We start from the raw sequence: 22,414 nt of genomic DNA, 5'->3' as shown, positions 1-22,414 counted from the left end.
CGGCTCCCAAAATGCTACGTGTCTTTCTGCTCCGCCCCACCCCTTTAAGGACCCTGGCTACAGGCGGTTCCTCCCTACCACTTCCTGTCAGCTAGTTGCTGACTCAGTCTCTTGACCTCAGGTTAATTTTATTTGATCAAACAAACATAACATGTCTTTGCATTGTTAACAAAGGCAGCAGGGAAAAAAAAAAGTAACACACCTTAAAATAATATTCCACAGCATTGCACCTTTTGCCTTTTGTTTGGACAGGTGGTTTAAGCCAAACAAAACTGAATGCAATTCCTGGGGTTTCTTCCCTTCCTCCTTCCTTCCTAGAGTCTCCTATAGCTGAGATCTATGACCTTGATCCTCCTGACTCCACACTCAGTGTTGTGCTAACTGTCTTGTGCCACCACACCGGGCTTCTGGTATATGAGTGCAGTGCCCCTGGAGACCAGAAGATGGCGCTGGCTGAGGCGGGGGTTCTTTAAAGGGCAGGGCAGGCTAACATGTCTACAGTTTCATTCCCGCTAGCTAATAGTAGGCATTGGGCATCTGCAGGGATCTTTTCACAGCCTGTGCCCTACACTAGTCTTAAAGTCCCCATTTCTATTGAAATAAAAAGTAAAAGGTGTGGTGACATATTGTGTATCAAATAAAGCTTGACTGAAGATCAGAGGACAGAGCCAGCCACAGAGTTAGCCATAGAGGTCAGGCAGTGGTGTCACACACCTTTAACCCTAGCACTCGGGAGGCAGAGATCCGTCTGGATTTCTATGAATTCAAGGCCACACTGGGCTACACGAGATTGATTCAGTTTAAAAGAGAAACAGCCAGGCAGTCGGGACACACACCTTTAACTCCAGCACTTGGGATCACACACCTTTAATCCCAGCACTTGGGATCACACACCTTTAATCCCAGCACTAGGAAGGTTGAGACAGGAAGTGATACAGGTGGGCAGAGAAAGGAATAGAAGGCAGAGGAGACAGGAATTCGATCTTTTGCGGAGGCTCTGTCAGGCTGAGGAGTTGGTGAGGGAAGAGGTGGTAGCTGTGGCTTGCTCAGTGTCTCTGATCTTTCTGCTTTCACCCTGATGTCTGGCTCCGGGTTTTTATCGTAAGACCATTTAGGATGCGTGCAACAAAAAGGCTTTCAGGATGACTGTCTACAGTGTCTTCAGTCTTGCTAGCATACCGAATAAACCTTTTTCCTTGTTCTAAAAACTTGTCCGCAATTCACTGGGCCCCTTTTGAGTGGCTTGGCCTTAGTAATAGTCACTGTCCCAATACCATCCTCTGCCATTAGGACACGGCAAATCGACCTCTTTCTCCAGCGGTGGTTGTGACAATAGTTACACCTGCCAAGTACTCAGAACCCTGTTTTTCAAGGGGAAAGCTCCTTGTTTGGGGAAAGCAGGCGTGGCCTATTTTTCCTTATTTAGGTTTCCTCATTCCCCAGCCCAGCTGCCTATACCTAGCACAGAGCTTCAGGGTTTTGACATTAGCCTTCATGACTTACTGGTTGGAATAGCTTGTCTGCCTCCCAGGACTGCCTGTGGTTTGGGTATGGCTCTCATTGTTTGTCTGAGTACTGACAATGCACTTATACCTCACCACATAGGAGCAGAACCCACGACTGCTGACCTTCGACTTATTTGAAAGGAGCAGATAAAAGGTTTTTGCTAAGTACTTTATTATCTCAAAATATGGTATTTTTTTCCTATGGATACATGATCTTCCCATATAACTCAGGCTGGTCTTGAATTTGTGAATTCAGGAATTAGCCACTTTCCTAATCCCTGTGATAAAAGTACCCAAAAGAAGCACGGTGATGGAGGATGAGTTTATGGTGGTCCTGATGATCCCCTGCATCCTCCAAGGGAAGGATGGGTTTATGGTGTTCCTGATGATCCCCTGCATCCTCCAGGGGAAGGATGGGTATATGGTGGCCCTGATGATCCCCTGCATCCTCCAGGGGAAGGTACTAAAGCAGAAGCAATTCCTGTCAGTGGTGTTGTGAGCAGTCAGGAAGTAGACAGAGACTGAGGCAGAAGCAGGCCTGGGGGGACTGTGCTAAAGGCTCAGCCACTTTAGCACACTCACTTCCTCCAGTTAATAGCCCTGCCTTCCAAAGATTCCACAGTCTCCCAAACAGCTCCAGTAGCTGGCGACCAAGTGTTCAAACACATTAGCCTGGGTTCCTATCCAAACTGTAACAGTTTATTTAAAAATCACAGATGCATCATTTTAGACTTGTAAAGCAAGCACTAGCCACGATCAGTGGCTGAAGCCCACATCAGTGAGTCGGATGCACGTTCCTACAAGACAGTCACTAGATGCAACCTCCTTCCCTGTGGAAGGAAGAAGACAAAAAGTGAACATTTAGTAAGATAAGCCAGCTATAATAGAGACCAAAAGGTAACTGACAGATGGGCTATCCCATCCCTGAAGATGACTCACTGTTAGAGAGGTATTATACCAAAGGCTTAGCTTGTTACCCACCCTAGGAATGAAACACAAGGAATATAGTCTAAATCACTAGAAAATCAAATTTTGGTCAGTTTTCAGTGCTAATTCTACCAACTTTCTAATTTGTTTCCCTTATAGAAATCACAGAAACACTAAACTTCTAGGATTCTGACTGGTCTGCTTAAGAAAATGTGTATTACAGTTGGATCCAGAATGTCCTCCAAAGGCTTGTGTACTGAAAGCTTGTCTCCCACCTGCTGGTGCTGCTAAGGAGTGAGATCATAAGGGTGCTACCTGGATCAGTGGCCCTATACCCAGGTCAGTTCACAACTGAATGAACTATGGGAATTTGATGGAAAATTGTGGAAGGTGGAGCTCCCCCACCAGAAATCAGAGACAGACCCTTGAAGGGTGTGTCTTGTCCTCAGCCTCTTCCTGTCCCTGCCTCTGTGGGCGATGAAGGGAGCCACTTTGATCTGCCACAAGTCTCTACGTTTATATTCTCATCAGACCCAGAAGCAGTGACCTAGGACAGACATCCTCTCTATGACGGAGTGAAAGGACCAAGCAGATGCCATAACAGGCTGCTCAGTCTTCTCTCAGAGATCAGGCCTCAATTTCAGTTTCCTGAGACTTGAGCAAGCAGTTTCTGGGAGGGCCATGAACAAAAGACATAGTCCTTGCAGTAGCTCCCTTTCTGCACGCACTCTGACTGCTCAAAGTTCAGTCAGATGTTTACTGTCTGGGGCCCCTCACCAACTTAGAGTTATGTGCAGTACGTGCTTGGCCAGCCAGCCCCCATGGTGGCTCAAGGACAAAGCCTGGGACTTGTGCTGGACTGCCCCCAAAGTAATAAATTGTAACCACCAACCAGTAAATTCAAAGGTTACATACCCTCACCCAATTAAAAGAGAACAGAGATAAAGATAAACCAATCCGAGTTGCACCCGTGCAAAAATCCCCCAACCCCCCTGAAGAGCTTGTGGATTTTGCCTTTAAAAAGCTAGCCACACAAAGAAAAAGCAAGTTCCTCCTGGCCTCACGGTTACTACGAGTGAGTGCTTTGGATTGAGCTTCCTTGCCCGTGGCTTGTAAACAAACAGAAATAAACCATGCTATTGCATTCTGTACCTAAGGTCTGTGGTGGAATCTTTGGGGTCACAATCTGGGCATAACAGGAGTTCTGAGAGAAATCAATGGGGAACATTCTTAACCACTGAGCCATTTCTCCAGCCCCTGGATTATTTATTTCATATCAGTAGTATCTTTCAAGGCTCAGTGGTTAAGAGCACTGGATGATTTTCCAGAGGATCCCAGGTTCAATTCCCAGCCACTCACCATGGTCTGTAACTCCAGTTTCAAGGGAACTGCCAGCCCTCTTCTGGCTTCTGCAGATACCAGGCATGCACGTGGTACATAGACATCCATGGAGACAAAACGTCCATACACATAAATAAAATTTAAGAAATAAGTAATCTAAAATCAGAAAGAATAATATCACTATAGCTGGCACACAGAAGTAAGACTACTGATTATTAGGTCTCAAGCCTGGGACAAATGGTTATCTGAGGCGCCTATTTAACAAAGCAAACAGACCTGGCCACCAGGTTCTCCCATCATCCCTGGATCCCTACCTGTTTCAGAGGATGGCTGGTATACCCGCCCCCTACCCTAAACTTCTCCAGCCCAGGGAGTGGGCTGGGCTTCCTTCCCCCAGGTGCTTCTCTATATAATCCATCCATTTTGGTTACTTGGCCCTTACATCTACCTTTTACTTTCCTGGCTCTCCCCTCCCCACTCTCCTCACATGGCTCAGGGTCATGTCCACTCTGGGCTCTCCCAGATGCCCCTGCCTCTGACTATGCCCTCCCTTTTATCTACAATAAACGTCCTCCTCCACCATACCAGGAGCAGCCATGTCCTTCCTCTTTATTTCTTTTTTCTTTTCATTCACTGGTATAGTTTTACTGTTAGCATCTATTACTTTTAAATTTTTATTTAAAGTTTTAGATTTATTTTATATGTATGAAAGTCTGTGTACCTCTTGCATGCCTCATGCCTACAGAAGTCAGAAAAGGTAGATTCCCCTGGAACTGGAGTTAAGATGGTCATGGGTTGCCATGTGGGTGCTGGGAACTGAACCTGTGTCCTATGAAGGATCAATTGGCTCTCTTAACTGCTGAGCAACCTATCCAGCCCTATTGCCTTTAAAAAAAGTACCTACTATTTTTATATACATTGTTATACTATAAAAGTATATATATTGGATATATATAGCATATGTTATACTATAAAACTATAAAAGTAGATACTAAAAAGTACCTACTATTTTTATAGACATTGGTTACACTCATTCATTGTTACTTAGGGACCTGGCTGGTTTTGCAGAATAAAAGTGTAGAAAAACAGCAAACTGCAAGAGTTACTTCACTCCTCACTCACTATAGCCCATTTCAATATATACACATATACTGCAGTTAATGTCTGTGACTTTGGAACAATGCAACACAGTGTGTGTCGAAAGACTCTTGCCTGTTTCATTCCCCTCCTAAGAGTGCCAGTTCAGGGCCCCATGCATTTTTACTGGAGCCCGATTTGCTCACTTGGCCCCAAGGCACACCCTTGCTTTGTCTGATAGCGAACACATCCCTCATCAAGGTGGCGGCCATCATCTCACCTTTGAGAGAAGACTCCATGAGGGCAGCGAGAACGCAGCCTTCTTCAGAAGGCCGTTCCTTCCGCCAGGGCCACCTGGAGTGACTTACAGAACCACTCAGCACTGTGTTCCCTCCTGACGTTCCAAGCAGTGGACCTTCGCATTCCAGTTACGTGTTACTTAAAAGATACACGTGGTTTGGTGTCTTGGATGGGGAGAATCAGCAGCCAATGGCCAGTATAGCTGAACATTCTGAGGCCATGAAAATATTTCCAATATTCGTGGACATTTTAAGAGACGGCCGAGGTTTTCTGGGATCTGCTCGCACACCAGTTAATTTCAGTGTAAGTAAGAGGTCCACAGAAGACAGTTCTTTCTACGTGGTCTTTCCTATCCTCTTTGATTCCACAATTAGAGACATGAAAACACTCAAGAAATAAGAAGAAAACATTATCAAGAATAACTTTTATTAAGATCTCCATTATTAGTAAAAGGTCAATCTTTTAAAAATACTCCAGAATCTAAGATGAGGAACGGGTATTGGGGAACAAACATCTAACCCGACCGCATATACTGCTCGGATCTGCCTCATTAAGTCCATCTTTTCTAGGACTCCTAGGAAAAGATGACATTTGTTTTGTGAAATGGAAGTGCCGTGTCTCTGAATATTGTTCACATCACAATACTTAGGTGTCCTGGGTTGTCCCTGAAGAGAAGTACCGGCCAGGGTTCCAACTGCACAAGCAAGCGATGCACACTGAGAGGCTCTGTTCCTGGACCAACACAATATATCCTATCTCAGAAGGCTCTAGAGAAACAGCAGTTCCTTCCTCTCTGCGTGAGTGCATATTTGAAATTTCAAAGTAAATAGTACTTCTAAGGGAAGATTGTCCTATGTTTCAAAATAATGTTGGAAAGTCCTTACAACGAATTTTACATCTGCTCTCATTTTTATTGTTAAGTATCTCTATGAAAACCTAGTCACACAGTCTCCAAGCTTTCCTTCCTGTTTTTGGGGAGCCACCGAGACGGCGACACCCATGAAGGCAAGCATGCTTGCTTCTCTCCGAACCCCCAGTCCCGAGCACGCTCTTCTCTCCACTTCTTTCCGCCCCCCACCCCTTTCCACTTGGAGGTTTTCAAATCAAAACACAGTCTGGGAAGGTCTTAAAATGACCCATCACAGAAGTAAGGCCGCTTCAGGCAGTCCTTTAGCTGTCCTCCACTCTCGTTGCTCACCGGCCGTCCGCGGCTTCCTTACAGATCCGATTTTTCTTCGTAACGGCACCAGCACGCGGCTCGCTGGCTGTCCAGGTATGGCTTGCAGCCCAAATGTATGACGCTGTCAAACAGGAGCTCCACCGTCGTTTCACACGCTGCGGAGCAGAGATACGTCATCACTGCCGGGCAAGCGTCGAGCGCTGCTCCGTTCCCACCTCTGCTCCCGCTGGAGCACAGGCTCACACCCCTCAGCGGGCCCTCAAACATGTGGCAGGCCAAAGCCATCCCAGTCCCTCACACCAGCAGCACACCGTCCAGATTCCATTTCAGTCTCTTTTCATAAATACATGAACGCATGCTCCATCTCCATCGTTCACAACAGTTTTTTTTTTGTGGGCAATAATCTTTATGAGACACCAATTGGGTCATCGGTGTTAGTTTTCCTTTCAGCTGGGAAACGTCATCACAATAAAGATGTCTGCCAACTGCAGAGTTTACATGGTAAGGGAGGCTCTGCTGGGGTTGCTGCTGGAGGGCGAGGCTGGGGCCTCTGACATGTTAATAAGCACATGTTGTCCTCTCAGTCCTAGAAGGGAAGCTTTACAGAGCGAGATCCAGGAAAGGAGCAAAGCTATACAGAGAAACCCTGTCTCGAAAAACCAAAAAAAAAAAAAGAGAAACCCCCGGGCTAGCGCCATGACTCTGGACGAAGGCACTAGGCGAGAACCAACCCCAGGAGCTGTGCCCTGTGACCTCCACATGTGTGCTGTGGTCTATGTGCATGCGCATGCGTGCGTACACACACAAATTTAATAAAAAAAAAATTTAAAACAAGCAAATAAAAAAATCTCAGAAACCTCAAGGCGTCACTACGACCAGTGGCTTCTAAGAACTGATCACATTTATTGCAGATGCTCGTACTAAATGGTACCCATTCTCTTTCTTTGACTAATTCTAAAATTTGGCTTCAGGGTGGATGCTCATGGGAATCCAAAATAGTTTCTCCTGGTAGGTGTAAAAATTTTTAAGACTATAAGGAAGTCATCAACTTACCTTTCCTATTCTAAGAAACCTCAGACATGCTACATTCACAGAGCTAAACCACAATAGCGTTCAGCAGCCAAAACAACCTTTTTTCAAATATTCATATGAAGGAAGAATCCTGCTCTAAAACTCATCCTTTGGGGTTGGGGATTTAGCTCAGTGGTAGAGTACTTGCCTAGCAAGCGCAAGGCCCTGGGTTCGGACCTCAGCTCCGACCAAAAAAAAAAAAAATTTTGGATATTTAAAACTCATCCTTTGTGAAGTTCTCCAAAAGACTGCACCATTACAGAGCACAATCAACCAGAGAAACTCAGACTGAACTGCGAGGCATCTCAGGAGACAATCACTTGGCTCCACTTCTCTGTCCTTTTGAGGTAAGAAAACAAGAAATCTATCCACGTACACTTCAGTTTGTTACTGTAGCCAAAAGCAGGCTAGTGGGTGGAGGAGTCAGTTCAGGCTTCACCTGAGGCAGAGGCCCCTTCCTGGACAGTTTTTCCTGGGATTTCAGAATAGGAGCTGCGGCATGGGGCTGTCTAGAGCAGCCGCCAATAGACAGAGCATGGGCTCCAGATCAGACAGAGTCAGTCAGACAGTAAGTCAAGGGCTTACACGGGACAAGTTCCTGGCCTCGCTGTCCTTCCCTGACAGATACAGGGATCCTGTCCTGCACTCGGGGGTTTTTGTGAGCATCAAAAGAAAACATGAATACATTAGCTAGCACAATATTTTAAGGAAAATGCATAAAAATGTTAGTTTTCTTTCCTACTTCTGACTTTAGTGTATAGTACATCCTTTGGCTTTACAGTGGAGAGTCTTATAAATGTTCATATTTGAACAGTGATGTATATTCCCACAGACATTTCAGGTCGGCTATGACAAGGCTGACTGGAGGTTGGGACTCCAGCAACGCAGCTTCTGTGAGTCATCGTCTACTCTAGGTAGGACGGACTACTGTAGGCACAACAGTCACCCACGTCCCTGTAAGTCACACAATAAATGTACGAGTTCACCACAGACTTGGATGGAATCCTTTCTGCTGCCACTGTGTTTGTCCCACACCATGACTGGACAGTAAGTCCCCGGGGTTAGAGGACATGATGACACAGGGTTGGGAGCGATCTGGAAGCCTCTCCCCGAAGGCTAACATCTGTAGGCCAGAATACGACAGCTTGTTAGGGAAGTATTGTCAAAAGCTGCTCTGCCTTGGCATGGCCCTCTACGCCATCAACACGCCATGCAAGAAGTGCCCACTGATGCACTATGGAATACCAGTTACGGGTACACCAACTACTTTCTGATCGGATCTAAGGCCTGCTACACACGGGGAACTCACGTTTGGTATGGAAGTCAAGGCAGAACCCTGGGGAAATCGCAGGCTGCACTGTGACAAGCATTACTACTGTTTTGTTCAATTGCCAGTTAAATAAATGTTCATTCTTGTTGATGCCCACAGGTTGTTGCTGCTGTCTGCTTCGTTCATGGAGGAAGGTTTATTTTTACAGTGAGTATGGCTTATCTCATAACTGGTTAAACACTGAGGGTAACTATCTGTTGTCATGGCATAGAGATCCATTGCTTAGAAAAGAATGGCCCACATGCACACACACACACACACACACACACACACACACACACACACACACACACACTCTTACACACCTACCTACCTCTACCTCTCACCTCTCCAAGGCTCAGGAAGTATCACAAAAAAAGGGCAGAAAGGGGCAAGAAAGAGCAGAAAGAATGTAAGAGCTAAGGAAAGGGTGGAGTGCTGTAGTGAAGCTACTTTGTCTGGACCTGACCTGACCATCAGTCATCATGGAGCAGAGACTGCTGTGGTGACCCACAGAATGCCTTGGCGCCACGGTCATGACCATAAATAAACCATGTTTAGCTAGTCTGTGGTAATAGTAGAGTGGCTGTCAACATTCCCTCCCTGAGACTCCAGTCACCTTTTCCATGTGCATCCCAGCTGAACTTGGTCCTAAGGATGTAAGTGTACACAGGAGGAGGAAGGCGGATTGCGGGTTGGGACCCTAATGAAGCCGCATTCCCACGTCCTCATCACCCGTGCTAGAGTGGAACGTCCAGTGACGTGCTGCTTCTGAGTCGCCTGTGCTCCTGCAAGTGACCTTGGTGAACTCACTGCTCAGTGAGTTCACACTGGACTCTGATGGCATTGTTTCCTTGGTCTGCTATTGGTGCCCTATCTAGTATGAACAGGTGTTTCTTTACACACCCCCAGGAAAGGCCATGCAATGTGCAGCCTCCTGAGTTCTGGGATTATGGACACATGAGCTGTACTGTACTTTTTTTTTCAAGGCAGGGCTTCTCTGTGTAGTTTTGGTGCCTGTCCTGGATCTCACTCTGTAGACCAGGCTGACCTTGAACTCAGAGATCCTCCTGGCTCTGCCTCCCAAGTGCTGGGATTAAAGGTGTGTGCTACCGTGTGGCCCAGCACTGTACTGCACTCTTAAATTCCCTGGTGCTGCGAATGTCTACTGTTGAGGGATATTTGTTTGCACTGACACTCAGAGGCTGACAATAAAGTTTACCTTGAATCAGAAGGTGGAGTTAGTGACTAGTTGACCAGAATTGGCCATAGAGGTTTTAGAGGACCCAGGATACAGATAGAGAGACACAGGAAGTAGTAGGGAGGGGCTTTAAAGGATTCATAGCCCTTTTGGATCAGGGAAAGAGAGAGAGGAGGTCACTGGTCAGTTCTCTGCTCAATCAGGTTTTTACCCCGATATCTAACTCCCGAGTTTATTTAATAATAGAACAATATAAGCAAATGCTTCAGGCTATGTTCCTCTAAGAATTATTTGTTGAAGCCTCAGCCTCCAAGGTAAAGGAATTAAGCTGGGAAGGACTTTGGGAAGTAATGGGAAGTGATTAGGTCATGAGGGCAGTACACTCATAAATGGATTGGTCACATTAAAAAAGGTACTCCTTTAGGACACAGCTCAGGAGGAGAGGGCCTGCCCAGCAGATCCTCAGTGTAATCCCAGCACATGCAACATGACAGGAGCCCAGGCAAAGGTAACAGGATCCCAGAGGGCTGCTCAGTCCCTTCCCCCAGGCACCGTACAGCCGGAAGGTGTGGCCTCCGAGCCCAGACCAGAAACCTTGATAGACAGTGACTGCTCATGCCCTCAGCTTGTACTCCCAAGCCTCCTGAACCATGGCAATACATTTCTGTTGCCTTTAACCACCTTCAATCTATTACACTTTAGTACAGCATCCCAGCTTGCTTCAAGGCCTCAATGTTTAGTTTCTGAACGATTAGACATATAGTCCAGGGCACAAGGAAGATGAACTCTTCCCTTCTCTGCCTCAGATACTCCTCCGAGTTTTCTGAACACTGCTTTCGTAGCTGTGTATAATTTCAGATTACAAAATGATGGGCTAGCTCCTCGCTCCAGGCAACTGAAGAGGCTGTATCATAACGGCTAAAGACTGTGCAAAGGCTCCTTTGGTATGCTTCTATGCTGAGCCTGTGTTCACTGCAGGATGAAAAACACCTGAATCCCGGCCGGCGGGCCCGTCCTTACCCTGCACGTGCTGAGCAAGGCCCAGGGTCTTCTGCACATCGCGGCAGATCTTGGAGAGGCAGTACTGGAACTCCTCGTCACAATCGTTCTTGCTTCGGCCACAGGTCTCGTAGCACCTGTCATGCTGGTTGCAACACTTGGTCAGGGAAGGGATGCCGATGTTCAGCTGTGGGATGCAGTGCCATGGGCGACAGTCAGTGAGATGCGAACCTCCCGGCATTGGGAATGCATTCAAATGGACTTCACTGAGTAAATAGCAACTGCCTTAGACAGCCCCCAGACCCACATCTACCTGTGAATGCTTCCTGCGTTATAATCTCCCGAGTCTCCTCGCCCATTCTTAGCCACGTAACTGTTTCAGCCACACCACACTCCTCTCCATTTCGCAATGTGAGAGCTAACAAGTCAGTAACTTTCACAACATTCAACTATCCCAAACACAACACACAACTAACTAACTTTCTTCCCTTATTTATTTGTGTGGGGAGCCTGTGTGTGAGGAACAGTGGCCACAGGAGGGCAGCCTGAGGACGTGGAATGTCCTCCTCTATGGCTGTCTGCCTCATTAACCCGAGACACAGTCTCTCGCTGAACCTGAAGATCACTGTTTTGGTTATAGATTACCTAAAGAGCTCCCAGGATCTGCCTGTCCCCGTCCCTCAACATCAGGGTCACAGGCACATGTGGCATGCCTGGCTTGTATGTTGGTGTGGGGGATTCAAACTCAGGTCCTCATGTCTGCACAGAAATACTCTGAGTCACCGAGCCATCTCTCCCTAGACCCGAGGCATAGCTTTAAAAAAAAAACCAAGTAAGCCTAAGCACATTAACAGACTTCTCTTGGGCCTAAACAATTACGATCTTAGGATACTTCAAAGTATTTTGTGTCTCCCCCTCCAAAGAAATGTACTTTCTGTGAAATGGTGCACAAAAGTCTTAACTGCCTACAATTCAAATGGTGGTTTGTTTTTTAACGTTAAGCATTTTTCCATTTTCTAGAGGTACCATTACTTTAAATTTATAATTTATCTTCAGTTATTTCAATTAACTTACACAATCCTCACACACCTCTACCTGTGGCCACTGGCCTGTCTAGTCTCCCCAGGAACAGTTGCTATAGTAACCCCACTGCCACTCCCATCAGCCCTTGCTTTATAGAGAAAGAGCACATAATCTACTTTGGTGTCCCTAAGCAGTATCACTTTGCACTTGAAAATTTTAAGTTATGTTTGTGATACTTAGAAAATATGATTTCTGTGACATCTATACAAGATAAAATAAATCATTATTTTAAACCCATTTAGTATTGTTTAATCGTTAAATGTGTTTTATTAGAAAACAATAATAAACACAATCATTACAGAAATCAAAAATTATTTATGAGCCTGAAGACAGGCACACTTAAGTCTTGTATTACTAAAAATATTAGACTAACAGTCACAAAACTTATCAAGGGGAAAAAAGAAGTATTTACATGAACACCGAACAATGGAGAGCCACATCCATTTGGAGGGGACTGTTTGTATCCGTATCGTGGAAAAGGCTTCGATCCTATGTGAAATACAAATGATGTCATATTTAGTTTAAAATATGGAAGAAATAAAATACATATTTATAAAGGTAAACAAGGTGCTTGACTAGCCTTGAGGATATTAAATATTTAGTTGGACAAAACAAATAATGATGTATTTATTTTGATGAATATTAGAATGATTGATCGTGGAATTATTTTTAGTTCTCTTGTGAAGAATGCAGAGCATATGAAAATGTGCAGCATTCATGAAGGTAATTACTTATTACCTTATATTTATATATATTTATAAGCATATATGGTCAAAACATGCAATAGCTTACCCTGGACCGCTGGAGATCTCAAAGGTGCACACGATACGACATCACATGTGTGAAAGATCAACACAGCCTGTCTTCCTGCACATCTAATACTTGAGTTTTGTGGGTAAAAGCCTGTAAGGCATGCGCTGTATCTTCCTCACCTCCAACAAATCTTTCATTGCACAAAAAAAGCTATATAACCAACCATCAACCATCAGGGGCTCAGCTGAGCCTAATCTAAGACAGATGAGGTTAGGCCATGGTAATCTAATAATTTCATAACCCACCCAGTTTACGGCATTTTGTCACAGTAGCCCAAGCAGACTAACATTCACATTTCAGCGTGGTTTTTCCTGGTGATACTTTTGACTTGTATGATTTCTAACACACATGTCATGAATCTGCCTACTTCATTTACTAATGGTTTCTTCATTCTGAAATGTAAACCCGAGGCAGGACTTTTTTTTATTGTACATGCCTAGCACAGTTTCTGGCATGTAATTACATTCTCAATGAATACTTGTTGACAAATGGTCGAATCAATGAACACTGGGTAGACTTAGCAGAGTAATCCCTATGGCAACACTAATATTCATTGTGAATTAATAAATACTACTGCTGTTTACTTTTCAGTCTTTTAAGTTTCCTGGGACTTCATTCACTGGCCTCCAAAGACTGACCACATCTAGCTTGTTACATCTCTTTGAAAGGTGGCAGCCAGGGGCCACCAAGATAGCTTAGCTGGTAAAATATGTTACCCAGCGTAACTACCTGAGTTCAATCCCTCCACAACCCACATGACAAAGAGAACAGATTACCATGAGTGGTCCTCTTGACCTCCACATGCACACCGTGGAATGTATGCACCCATATACATACATCATACACACACAAGTGAATAAACTGTAAAATGTGGCACCCCAAACTAATGCCATTTTATATGATGAACCCTTTTTGAGGTGACAGACCATTCATTTTAACACGGCTTATGGAAGCTATATCTCAGGGCTAAACTATCAAATGATAGCAATTTTTAAAAAAGTACTTCCTAAAATTGAGCTTTAAAAATATCTACTCTTAGCTGGGTGGGGTAGTGCACACCTTTAATCTCAGCACTAGGGAGGCAGAGGCTGGAGGATTTCTCTGAGTTCAAGGCCAGTCAGGTTTACATCGAGAGTTCCAGGACAGCCAGGGCTACAAAGAGACCCCGTCGCAAAAAAAAAAAAAAAAAAAAAAAAAAAAAAAGAAAAAGAAAAAACCGAAACATAAGTAAATACCTACTTGTAGAATTTCACAATTTCTGTAATTAATTTTTTCGACCAGTTACAGAATTTCTGTTGGCTTTACTTAGTCATCCAGCATTGTTTCACCCACCATTGTTCAGTGAACTTTTTATCTGGAGGTATTTGCCTAGTATGGCCTGGAGTCATACACTTGAGCCATAGATATTAATCTGGACTGAGGCCAGCAGCATCTTGCTATAGATGAACCCTCTCTAGAAGCAGTTATGATGTTATTCATCCAAACCTGTGGGGAGACCACTCAGCCAGTCGAGACTTTGCTTAAGTCAACTGTTTGCTAGTTTAATTTCCCAGGGGACAATCGTGAGAAACTACACATTTTTATCTATGGTTTAAAGTCTTAGTTCATCTCTCTCTCTCTCTCTCTCTCTCTCTCTCTCTCTCTCTCTCTCTCTCTGTCTCTGTCTCTCTTTCTCTCTGTCTCGTTTATTTTTTTAGTGCTGGGGATTGACTGAACTCCGGGCCTTGCGAATGTGAAGCCAGTGTTCTAGCCCAGGCTACACCCCCAGCCCAGGCTATTTCCTGCTGCTAATATCAAAATAGCCGAGGTAACTTTTTAAAGGAGGTTTGTTTTGGCTCACACTTGGGGTCCAACGTTCAGGAGTTGCAGCTAGCTATGGACTTCTGGCTGGCTTCATCCTCTGAGAGGGCAGAGCATCACATGACTAGAGAGACCAGCGTGGGAGAAACCAGCCAAAGAGGCTTTTACTGCACACTCAGTCACAAGATAACCCCATCGATCCATAAGTAGACACAGACTAATCAATCCATGAGGACAGAGTCCTCTGCGTCTCATAAAGTTTTCATCTCTTCCGACTGCACCTTTCAATGGAGACGAGATTTCGGTTTTGGAGGGGCCAAGCCATACTCAAACTATAGCAGCAGGGAGAGAGGCTAACCTGGCAAAGTTCCTGGGAAACACACTCCAGTTCCTTACACATCAGTGGAAGGCCTTCTCTTGAACGGGTTTTAACAGGGAGTGGTTTCAGTGCTTACAGGTCTCTAGAGCAGTGGTTCTCAAGCTGTGGGCTGCAACCCCCTGTGGCTAACGACCCTTTCACGGGGGTCACATATCAGACAGCCTGCGTATCAGATACTTACATTATGATTCATAACAGTGCAAATTTACAGATAGGAAGTAGCAATGAAATCATTTTATGGTTGGTGGTCACAACACGAGGAACTGTACTGAAGGGTCGCAGCATTAGGAAGGTTGAGAACCACTGCTCTAGAGATGTACACTAGTTAACGAGTCAGACTATTAATAATCTTTTTTTTCTTTTTTTTTTATTTGAGGGGAGAGTCAGGTATCTGGAACTCTATATTAACAATCCTTTTAAAAGCACTACAAATACACTATAGTGTGTTCAAATCGGAAAAGAGGGCATTTACTAGATATAGTTTTTTTCCCCGGTTAACAATTGTTTTAAATTCAGAAACACATCACCTAAAAAACTGCAGGAAAACAGGATGCGCTTAGCATTTGAAATGACAGCTTGTCCTATGTTTCTACTTGTTCAGATGACATGTACATTCCCCTTCCCACCTACAAGTCCACAGACATCTGGCTCCATTCATGTCCAAACATTACCACCCTCAGACAGCTGATACAAAGAGAAAAAAATGAAGGTAACTGAAGGCTTCTGATAGTCTCTTAACCGTCCATTTTTTTTTCCTTTTAGAACTGGGAACGCATTTATTTTCCTGTTTATACAACACTGCTTCTATCTTTGCTTCTCTTTGTGCCTTATCTAATTTCTCTCCAGTCCCCACCTGTAGAAATGCTTCCTGACATCTTGATGACTGTAGGGGCAGTGACCTAACACAGGCATGTAAGTATTCCACCAATACATGTACACACTTTCTTCATAAGAGATCATTCCTGTTGAGCAAGAGGCTGGTCAGAAGCAAATGAAGTTAGGAAAAAGTCCCGAACAAACACGCCCACTCTGGAGCCACAGCAGAGCGGGGAGCAGAGACAGTAGAGCAACTCCATGGGCGAAACGAGAATGTGACGGTGTAGCGTCGCCACCTCACACACGCAAATGCTTCCTGCAGAGGCAAGTTGGTAACACTGAGTGAGAAAGAGCCATACCTGCTGTATATGAGACACTGGAAAGAATACCGGAATAAACGCTGGGGCTGACTCCCTAACATCCGCCCCGAAAGGGGCATGTGCATGTGTGTTTGGTTAGTCTAGAGTCTCTTTAGAACAACTAACTGACGTTGTTTCTCTCACAGCCTTCCCAGCTCACCCCATCGGTGGCTTTTCTTTCTAATGCTTCTGAGCCAAATCAGCAGAACAGTTTCTATGGAAACCGCTTTGTCCTCCTTTCCTAGAAGATGCCTAGCGTATAATGAGTGCCCAAGAAATTACCAGATGAAAATAATGGGAAATACTCTGCCAAAATTAAAACTTTTTTTTTTTTCATGGAATGGAGAAATAGACCCACCACGGACATTAGAGGGAGCTATTTTGCTCAAACAGTTCATTGTTTTAAAGTTCTAAATTCACCTTATATTAAAATATTATTTCAGCCGGGCGGTGGTGGCACACGCCTTCAATCCCAGCACTCGGGAGGCAGAGCCAGGTGGATCTCTGTGAGTTCGAGGCCAGCCTGGTCTCCAAAGCGAGTTCCAGGAAAAGCTACACAGAGAAACCCTGTCTCGAAAAACCAAAAAAAAAAAAAAATTATTTCAAAGCTTGAAAGATGGCTCAGCAAGCAAAATGCCTTCCTCTTCAAACCTGATGACCTGAGTTTGACCCCTAGATCCCACAGTGAAAGGAGAGAGCCAGTCCCAAAGGCTGTCCTCCGACCTCCACACGTACACCACGGCATGTTCATGTGTACATTCTTTCTCTCGCTCTCCCTCTCTCTTTGACCCCCCCCCCAATAAAATTACACGGACACATGATAAGTAAGGTTACATTTAAAAGATAATTATTTAGAACAAATTATATAGAAAGCTACTTATTAAAAACGGAATTGATTCATGAGGCCTGGAGGGTTGGCTCAGCAGTTAAGTACACTTGCTTCTCTTGCAGAGGACTCAGATTTGGTTCCTAGCACCCATATAGAGGCTCACAACAGTCCCTAACTCCAGCTCCAGGGTCGATGCCCTCTGCTGGTCTCTGAAGGCACTACATGCATATGGCTAGCATGCATACACACAGGCAAAACACTCACACACATAAAATAAGATAAAATAAATATGGAGTCAAGTACTCTTACTTAAAATATTGTTGTAAGTGGTGTTAAGCGATGCTGAACATTAAGACTTTTAACGTTTCTGCCGTTACCAGCTTTTACAAAGTAACAGAAGCTCATTAATGGAAGGACCACAGTAAGAGTCAAGCCACTACGTCATGATGTGCTGTGGCCACGCTGCCCGGATTTCACACAGATATAGAAGACTGAGAAGGAAATGGGAGGAAGAACTAGACCCAAGAGTAGAGCTGCATGGGAAGGCCATTCATGACTTGTACCTGCTGACATAAGCCAGCGATTCTCAACCTGTGGGTCACGACCCCTCTGGGGTCAAATGACCCTTTCACAGGGGTCATCTAAGACCACCCTGCACATTCCATATATACATTATGATTAATAAGAGTAGCAAAATTACAGTTATGAAGTAGCACAAAATAATTGTATGGCTGGGGGTCACACAACATGAGGAACTGTATTAAAGGGTCCCAGCATGAGGAAGGTTGGGAACCGCTGACCTAAGTGGTGGACTTCTTAATGTTTCCTCATCTCCCCATGCAGCCAAAACCCAAGTATTTACAGGAACTGAGAAACTTACCATTCTCTCTCCCCCCTCCCCCGCCCCCACATTATTTTTTCCAAAGTTGATATAAATGCTCTCAAACAGACACACTCATTTCACCGAAAGAAAATGAAGCAGGTGGGACTCTTAGAGGAGGTAACTGGGTCACACAAAGATCTTACACTGGGTTTGTAGGACGTACAGCGGGCACTCCCAACCTGCTAAACACTGGAGACTTAAACCATTCATCTCCATGTGGCCCTGAGAGAAACTCTCTCCTCCGAGGCCAACCATTTCCTAGTTCCCTCAGGTCTCCTGACATCGTTCTTAGGACTTCTAGAAGCTAATGGCTTCATTCCTTCTTCCCAATCGGAACCCACGCACATACCGTGTGCGCCCACATCCTACCTCCACCCTATTAACAGGGGAGGCTGCCTGCTCCTGGCCAGCCTCTCTCTTTGCACACTAGAAACTATACTTTTCAGGTGTGCAAGGACATGACTCCAGTATTCCCTCCGCCTCTCCTCCATCACCTCTGCTATCATTTCCTGCCTTAGTCACAATCACTGCCAAGCCAACAGCAAATCCTTTAGGTTCTTCCTTCAAATTACACCTCAAACTCAACCCTCTCATCACTCCATCTCCTACCAGCTTAGACAAAATCACCGCAACCTTTTGTCTGGACCCTTGCACACAGCAGCCTAGCTCTATTCTGGCTTCCTTACCTCCACTGATGCTTAATTCTCAGTACAGCACTCAGAGGTCCCTGTTAGCACACATATCACCAGAGGAATGAGCAACTTACTCAAAATTCTAGAAACAGCTATCTTACCTTTATTTCTCAACAGAAATGGAAAACTATTCTCCCTTCATTTCCTTTGATGTCAGAGAGAAAAAAAGCTAAGGGCTGGGAAGCCGGCTCAAGTGGTAAGGGTGGTGGTTACGCCAGCCACATGGAGTCAGCTGAGTTCCCATCCCTAGCACCCAGGTAAACAGCTGGGCGGGGGAGTGTGTGCCTGCCTGTTGGGGGGCAGATCCCAGGAGCTCACTGGCAAAGCGAAGTGCGCCTCACTTTCAGAGAGAGCCAAAGGTGAAGAGAAAAAGCCCGTCAACATTCTCCCTTTTAGCTTCTACATGTGCAAACATGGGCCCAGCACCCAAACACCCACATGCATCACACACACACACACACACACACACACACACACACACACACGCACAAGTTAAGGGAAAATGGCAAACATAAAATTGCTCCCATTAAAAACTTCACATCACTCACTAAGGCCTTTCCCCACCCGAGGGAAGAGGACCCGAAGGGAAGAGGGTCCCGAACACTGAGCTCTCAGTGTATGCAAGCACACACATTTGCGGCATTCAGCAGTTCTTGCCTTACCTAAGAGCCTGGGGGCAAATGTTGTGAGACTTGAAGAAAATGAAAACGAGGAAAAGGAAAGTTTAAAGCAACCCTTCAGAGGAACAGTATCATTTTGAGGTGTTCTCAACGTAACACCTCTACAGCCCAGGACTCAGAGCTGTTTATGAAGACTGTACCTTTGAAGCCATCCTCATCTCTGTAAATAACAGCTGCATCTTTTTGTTGCCACAGACGGATCCCTCAGAGTCACCTTGACTGCCCTTCTGATGGTCCTATCCCCTAGAACTGTGTACTCCCTCGGCCTGGGGTGATCTTTCCCTGATTATCACAGAGCACTCTTGCTACTTTCCAATTCTGAGATGTTCTTCTGTCCTGGAACATCCTATCTAAAGGGCAAACAGCTCACACAGTCCTTCCCAGTACCACTGCGCCAATCTTCCATTTAGGTTGGGAAAGTTTATTGTTGAAGGCACTGGCTCCCAGCAGGTCAGGGAGCACACAGCTCTTGGACTCACTGCCTGCTTCTTCCCACCAGAACAGAAGCTCCAGGGTCAGGGATTTCATCTGCCACTGCTGAACCCCGGCCTATCAACCACTGACATGTGGTCAAGACTGATATTTGCAAAATGATCAGGAATTAAGTTAGAACTTTTGCTTTAACAAAGTTATCATTTAATCCTTGTTACCCACGAAGTCCCCTAGTACATTTTACAAAGTCCCCAAATACATCTGGCACTCGCCGGTGCAATTTTAAGATCGTTAGAAGCAATGGTCTGTTTTCTATATGAATGGAAAGGTGGAGGTTATCTGGAGACTCACAGGCTGCAGTCAGCATCACAGTTTTACAGGATAGAGGCTTTTATTAAGATCACCAACTCTGCAATCAGACTTTCTCACCAAGGTCATGGATTTCCCTATTATTTTCAGCTGGTAGCCTTGGCTAATCTCATAAGAAACTTGATTTCTCAAGTTCTATCCTAACATTTTGAAATTCCAAACAGAAGCCCCATCCCCTCAAAAAATTCAAATGCTAAAAAAAAAACATTTAAACAACAACAACAAAACAAAAACAAAACCCCCAAACACCCAAATCCCTGCCTTGAGTGCTGATTTTATTACCATCCACAGTGCCATAAAGCAAGTTCTTGGATTCAAATGGAAAGTTTAAAACCATGAAAAGAGTGAGAAAAAACAAAACAAAACAAAACTAAAATAATGACAGAGAGTAAGGAAGAGAAGCCACTGATATCCAAGGAAAGAAAGCTACAAAATGGACACGGTGGGTGTCTCATCCCAGCACCTGAGTTCAAGAGTTCAAGGCCAGCCTCAGCTACACCAAGTTTGATGTCTGTGGGGGCTACCTGAGACTCTCTCAAACACCAAACAAAACTACAAGTCTTAATACACTATTTCCTAGAAGTTAGCAAAACTCTTTCAATCCAGTGCACCTCCCTCAAAAACCAAGTACACCAGAAATCGACACAGAAGCCACAATTTATTTTTCCTTAGCTTTGCAAGATAACAAAATGCCACTTAATATCAACTGATGGCTCTAAAATTCTCGTTGGGCTTTATATGCTCAGCTGACTCAATTACAAGGCTGTGTGTGTGTGTGTGTGTGTGTGTGTGTGTGTGCGCGCGCGCGCGCGCGCGTGTGTCCGCCCGCCCGCGCTAAAATCAGTATGTTCCACTCCACTTCCAGGGTTCCTACATCTTAGGCAACTCTGTGCAACTGCCGGAAAAGAAAATGGGGAGGGAGGAGGGCGGGCGGAAAAAAAATAATACCAGAAGCAACGGAGAGAGCAGAGTGCAGAGCGCGCACTCGGGTGACCTCTCTCTCACACTTGTTCCCAGCTTGCTCAATCCCAAGGACAGCACGCTCCAAGCGCCGCTCATTCTTTCCACACCCGAGGACGCCGGTCCACGTCTGCCTGACACCTGTTCCCCCATCCCCCTGGCCCGCACTTGCCCCTCCACCCCCCTGCTCTGCACTTGCCCCTCCATCCCCCTGCCCCGCACCTATCCTTTCATCCCCCTGCCCCGCACCTGTCCCTCCATCCCCCTGCCCCGCCCCTATCCTCTCATCCCCCTGCCCCGCACCTGTACCCCCAATGCCCATGGCCCGCACTTGCCCCTCCATCCCCCTGGCCCGCACTTGCCCTTCCACTCCCCCTGCTCTGCACTTGCCCCTCCATCCCCCTGCCCCGCACCTATCCTTTCATCCCCCTGCCCCGCACCTATCCTTTCATCCCCCTGCCCCGCACCTGTCCCTCCATCCCCCTGCCCCGCACCTGTCCCTCCATCCCCCTGCTCCGCACCAATCCTCTCATTTACCCGCCCCGCACCTGTACCCCTCATACCCCTGGCCCACACTTGTCCCTCCATCCCCCTACCTGTCTCCCATTCCTCCTGCCCCACACTTGTCCCTCCATCCCCCTGCCCCTCACTTGCCCCTCCATCCCCCTGCCCCGTACCTGTCCCCCTGCCCCGCATCCATCCTCCCATCCCCCTGCCCCGCACCCGTCCCGTCCCCTCTCCCCGCCCCGCGCCCCCCGGCGGCGCACCGTCGCTGCACTTGTACTGGCAGAGGCCGTCCTCGCCGCCCAGCAGGTCGAGCGCGGCGTTGAGGTACGTGTCGATCTTGTGGATGCCGTTGCGGATGGTCTTGAGCGTGGCCCTCCAGTCGGTGGTCTGGTCCTGTTCCTGGCCTCGCGCGGTGGCCAGCAGGAGCAGGAGCAGGAGCAGGAGCGCGGGCCCCCGGGCGGGTGACGGTCGCGGAGCCACCATCTATCATCTGCACGGCCGGGCGGCCGGGCTGGGCAGCGGCGCGCGCTCCGGCTCGGCTCCCGGCCTCCTCCGCGCCCGCGGGGTCGCGCCCCGTCCCCCGGCTGCGCGGAAAGGCGGGCTGCGCGGGCGCGCGCCGCTCCCCGCTCCCCGGGGCCGCGTCCTGCAGAGTGCGCCTGCGCAGGAGCGTGGGAGCCCCGAGGGCGAGGCGGCGACTTCCTCGCCCACGTGGTCTCGGGAACGCTCCCCGTTCTTTCCGTCCCACCTCTGTGGAGTCATAAAAACGACCATGCACTGGACGGATACGTTGCTTTGGTTCAGCACCAGTGAGTTTTTGTTTTTGTTTTTTCTTTTCAGCTGTCATATCGCGTCCCAGTGAAGAACGACCCCCGTGGCACAGCCTGACTTGCGGGGCTCTGCTG

At 46.5% G+C, this 22,414-nt stretch overlaps 1 protein-coding gene across 1 annotated transcript; it reads right to left on the bottom strand.

The window, feature by feature from the left end:
• Positions 1-5,559: 5,559 nt before the first annotated feature.
• On the bottom strand, positions 5,560-22,082 carry Pla2g12a (phospholipase A2 group XIIA). Its single transcript, XM_052730574.1, has 4 exons — positions 21,773-22,082; positions 12,406-12,482; positions 10,932-11,097; positions 5,560-6,485 (listed from the first exon to the last, which is right to left on the bottom strand). The coding sequence occupies exons 1-4, from the start codon at positions 21,993-21,995 to the stop codon at positions 6,367-6,369; spliced, it is 585 nt and encodes a 194-aa protein (XP_052586534.1). The 5' UTR covers positions 21,996-22,082; the 3' UTR covers positions 5,560-6,366.
• Positions 22,083-22,414: the final 332 nt, after the last annotated feature.

This window comes from Peromyscus californicus, unplaced genomic scaffold (genome assembly GCF_007827085.1).
Source record: "Peromyscus californicus insignis strain IS unplaced genomic scaffold, ASM782708v3 Scaffold_9__1_contigs__length_137607984, whole genome shotgun sequence".
In the NCBI taxonomy this organism is placed as follows: Eukaryota; Metazoa; Chordata; class Mammalia; order Rodentia; family Cricetidae; genus Peromyscus; species Peromyscus californicus.
This window is presented reverse-complemented; position numbering and strand designations above follow the sequence as displayed.